Below are 4,181 nucleotides of genomic sequence, written 5' to 3'. Positions count from 1 at the left end.
ATATATATTATACAGAAAATCTTAGAAACAAATCCAGCCTTTAATTTAAATACAAGTATGGGTTAAAATATCTAAATGTAAATTCCTTCTTGATGAAAGGGCTAAAACTAATCTTGCCATTAGTTACACTGAGGGCACTAATTATAAAGTTGACAAACGAAGCTGAACCAGGACCCCGATGTTTTTCTTGCCCCGAAACGCAATGATGATGAGTAAAGGAAAAGCTTTTAGTTACAGAACTGGACACTAGAATATAGGAGTTACCAAGTTTCCATAGCAACCATCAGATCCCAACGCAAACATTCAAATGTTTGACTGAAGACTAAAGAAAAGTATTTCTGTCCTACGACCACCCCTGTAAAGATATTATGTTTTCTAGAGGTTAATGAGACCGTAATTGTAAAGCTGCGTCTCATTTTTAGATATGATGGAGCCTTCATGCAGGAAACACCCCCCCATCAGTCTGCAACAAAGAATAAATGTGTAGAAAGAAACCACACGTCTGATGTTCAGTACAGTGGATGAACTGTGATGCTGTTTGCCTGTTTTTCTTCTAAATCCTTGTGAAGTATTTTAAACGCATATTACACAGAAAATCTGCAGGGTCTTTTTGGGGGGTTTTTTCTTCTAAAAAAAGAGCTGGTTTGATTCACGGCAGCAGCCAAAGTCCAAACAAAAACCACTAAGCTTCAGCATCGGGATCACAGCCAGGGAGAGCAGCTGCAACTGTGCTCAAAGCCAGCAGCTGGATCCTATCACAGATCCGATTTTTAAATAGAGCAGTGAGAAAAAAAAAAAAAGGAATCATATGAATGGTCACATTTTCATTGTCCTTTTTTCATCATATATGCAATGTTCCTAGATATATCCAGAATATTTAAGCCTATTAAGATCTGAAGTATCTTTTGGATATCAAAATGCCCATGCATGTGACCAGGGAATATAAAGATATTGACTCCAAACATATAAAAAGTAAAAGGTGATAGACTATGCCTCTTGACTTGTACCCGTTTACAATTAAACAAATTGTCCCAACCTGTTTCAGGGCTCGCTCCATATCTATCCCTTGGTTCCAGGGAGCTGCTGGATTAGCAAGGCAGTCCCCGGCATTGCCACGGCGACTGATGTCGATTTTCTGACGGCGGAGGGTGCGGAATGCCTCGGCCATTACAAGAACACCATCATACGTGAGAGATGAGGTATACTGAGAATAGCAAACACAGAGAGGAGAAAAAAACAACTTTAGGTGTTTTGTGTTTGCTGTTCAGCTTTAAATAAGCTCATACATTTCAAGTACAGTAAAATAAAACATTAAGTGACTTGTTAAAAATGATTTGCTTTGAACTTATTCAGCTTTTCACGTTACAACCTAAAACCTCAATACCTCTTATGCATCTTATTGTAATATTGTGACATCTGTTTACATTTTCCTTCCATTTACAATAAGGACCTCTAAATTCACGAGTTATTGTGTAAATTGCTGATTATATTAGACCTAAAAATAACAAGAAGCATGTGTGATCAAGACATAAGGGCGACAGTGATAGGAGTTCATCCTGGATTAGGTGGGTCAGAGGTCAGAGCGCCAAGTGGTGCCTCTGTCAGACTGTCCCAGGGCAGCTGTGGCTACAATCTAGCTTACCACCATCGGTGTGTGTTTGTGCTTGAATGTCTTATGAACAATGACCCCCGTGCTCAGGAATGACTGAGTGCAGTGTGAACCACACTGTTGTCCTCTGGACTTGATAAAGCACTATACAAGTACAGCCATTCACAGATCATTCACATTGATCAACAAAGTCATTGTAGAAAGGCGACAAGAGTTAACGGAAACAGTTACACAGATTCTGTTGCACAACCAGGACACACATGGACTCTCAGTGATGCATAGACAGAGGCAGTCAAACACACAGCAGGCTCTCTTCACATCACGGTGGAAACAAGGAAGAGATGAAAGTGAGGAAAAAAGACCAAAGTCAGCTGAGCTCCTCTCTGTCTCTCTGTGGGTAGTTTCTCTCACTGGCTGACATCCCTTGATTTTTACTTTACTTTGTCTACTTTGGAGGGCTCCGCTACCATGTTGGCCTATTTTCATGTGTTCTGTTTGAAATTGAAGAGGACTTTAAGAAAGTGATTGACAAATGATGACTATGGAGAGAAAACATCTAATAGTAGCACACTGTCTTTGCTGTTCCTGTCAGTGGCAGGACAGAAAAACCTTTGGGACAGGGAGAATAGTTATTGCCTAAGACTAGACAAGTAGCGGCAGTCGGAGCTCTGCTTTCAGCTAAAATCAGTCAACTTAATGTACAAGTATGTCACACTTGTGACAAAAAAACCCAAAACTGTTTAATTTCTAGGAAGTAAATCCAGCATCTAACCATTTACGTTTGCATTCGAATGTATTTGCCTCATGAGTCCCAACAGGAATTGCACATTTTTGTTCTGAGACCAGTTAACTACTAACATAATGGCCTAGTCATTTTTTGTCAAAAATAATTTTCTCTTTTTTGCCAGTTATATTGTGCATTTGAACATTATTTTAAGAAGGTGATTATATTATGCTATTACTAGCTGCAATATGAGCTGATGATTTATTTTGGATTTATGCATGTATTTAACACCACAAGCTATTAAATAGCAGAATTGCTTTAATATAGATGGATAGAAACTTTATTCATCCCTTTGAGATTTACCCTCAGGGAAATTGTGGAATTGCTTAATGCATTTGGGGAATTAAAAAAAAAAGTGAACATGGTTTCTTTTTTTTTTTGTCATATTATATTATAAAACAGATATTGAACACAAAAGTAAAAATCTGATTTAAACTTTGTGGCAGTATGTTACCAGAAAAAAACGCTCATCTCTTAACACCATAGCTCTTTTGAAATAGTGCTTATCTGCTTAGACACAAGAAATTTACATTTGGTAAATTTTGCAAAAGTAAAAATCAGATGTTTACTACGTGGCACTTGGTTACAAAAAAATCACCCTCATCTCTTAGCAACAGATTGACCACAAATATTGTTATTGTTCAAAAAACATAAGATTTATTCTGCTCTTTTGAAATACTATTTATTTTGTATTTCTTAACAAGAATTGTGCAGTTGGTGAATTTTGCAGAAAAGTATATATATTTTTTTGTCATTGGAGGTAATATAAAACAGATATTGAACACAGAAAAATCTGATTTAAACTTTGTGGCAGTTCGTTACCAGAAAAAAACGCTAATCTCTTTTCCCCAAATTAATTATTGTTTATAAAACTTAAGCTCTTTTGAAATACTGCTTATCTGCTTAGACACAAGAAATTTACAGTTGGTAAATTATGTAAAAGTAAAAGTCATTTGTTTACTTCTTGGTTACTAGGAAACTCCCTCCTCTCTTAGCAATAGATTGACAACAACTATTGTTATTGTTCAAAAAACATAAGATTTTTTCTACTCTTTTGAAATACTACTTATCTTATACTGTTTGCTATTTAACAAGAATTGTGTATTTGGAGAATTCTTCAGAAAAGTAATTTTTTTTTCCTTTTTTGTCATTGGTGGTGAAAATATTATAATATATTGTAAAACAGACATTCAACTCAAAAGTAAAAATCTGATTTATACTTCGTGGCAGTTCGTTACCAGAAAAGGACATGCTCATTTCTTAACACCAAATTAATAAGTAATATTATTGTTTATAAAACATAAGCTCCTTTAAATACTGCTTATCTGCTTAGACAAAACAAATTTACAGTTGGTAAATTTTGCAAAAGTAAAAATCAGATTTTTACTTCACGGTACTTGGTTACCAGGACTCTTAGGAACAGATTAACAACAAATATTGTTATTGTTCAAAAAACATACGATTTCTTCTGCTCTTTTGAAATACTACTCATCTTATACTAAGAATTCTGCAGTTGGTAAATTTTGCAGAATAGAGGATATGTTTTTTGTTTTGTTTTTTCTTTTTGGTCATTGATGGTAAATATATTATAAAACAGACACTCATCCGAAAGCGGAAATCTGATTTATACTTCGTGGCAGTTTGTTACCAGAAAAGGAAATGCTCATCTCTTAACACCAAATTAATAAGTAATATTATTGTTTATAAAATATAAGCCCTTTTGAAATACTGCTTACCTGCTTAGACACAAGAAATTTACAGTTAGTAAATTTAGCAAAAGTAAAAATA

General features: G+C 35.1%; 1 protein-coding gene across 6 annotated transcripts in view; it reads right to left on the bottom strand.

Annotated features, from left to right (window-relative positions):
- Positions 1–4,181, bottom strand: part of gria4a (glutamate receptor, ionotropic, AMPA 4a) — a 117,200-nt gene that overhangs the window by 55,042 nt on the left and 57,977 nt on the right. For all 6 annotated transcript variants that reach the window (XM_008425511.2, XM_017308278.1, XM_008425512.2 and 3 more), the window contains exon 8: positions 1,037–1,204. In XM_008425511.2, the coding sequence (XP_008423733.1) occupies positions 1,037–1,204 (168 nt within the window). The remainder of the gene's footprint in view (positions 1–1,036; positions 1,205–4,181) is intronic.

The sequence above is a fragment of the Poecilia reticulata genome, linkage group LG13 (genome assembly GCF_000633615.1).
Source record: "Poecilia reticulata strain Guanapo linkage group LG13, Guppy_female_1.0+MT, whole genome shotgun sequence".
In the NCBI taxonomy this organism is placed as follows: Eukaryota; Metazoa; Chordata; class Actinopteri; order Cyprinodontiformes; family Poeciliidae; genus Poecilia; species Poecilia reticulata.
This window is presented reverse-complemented; position numbering and strand designations above follow the sequence as displayed.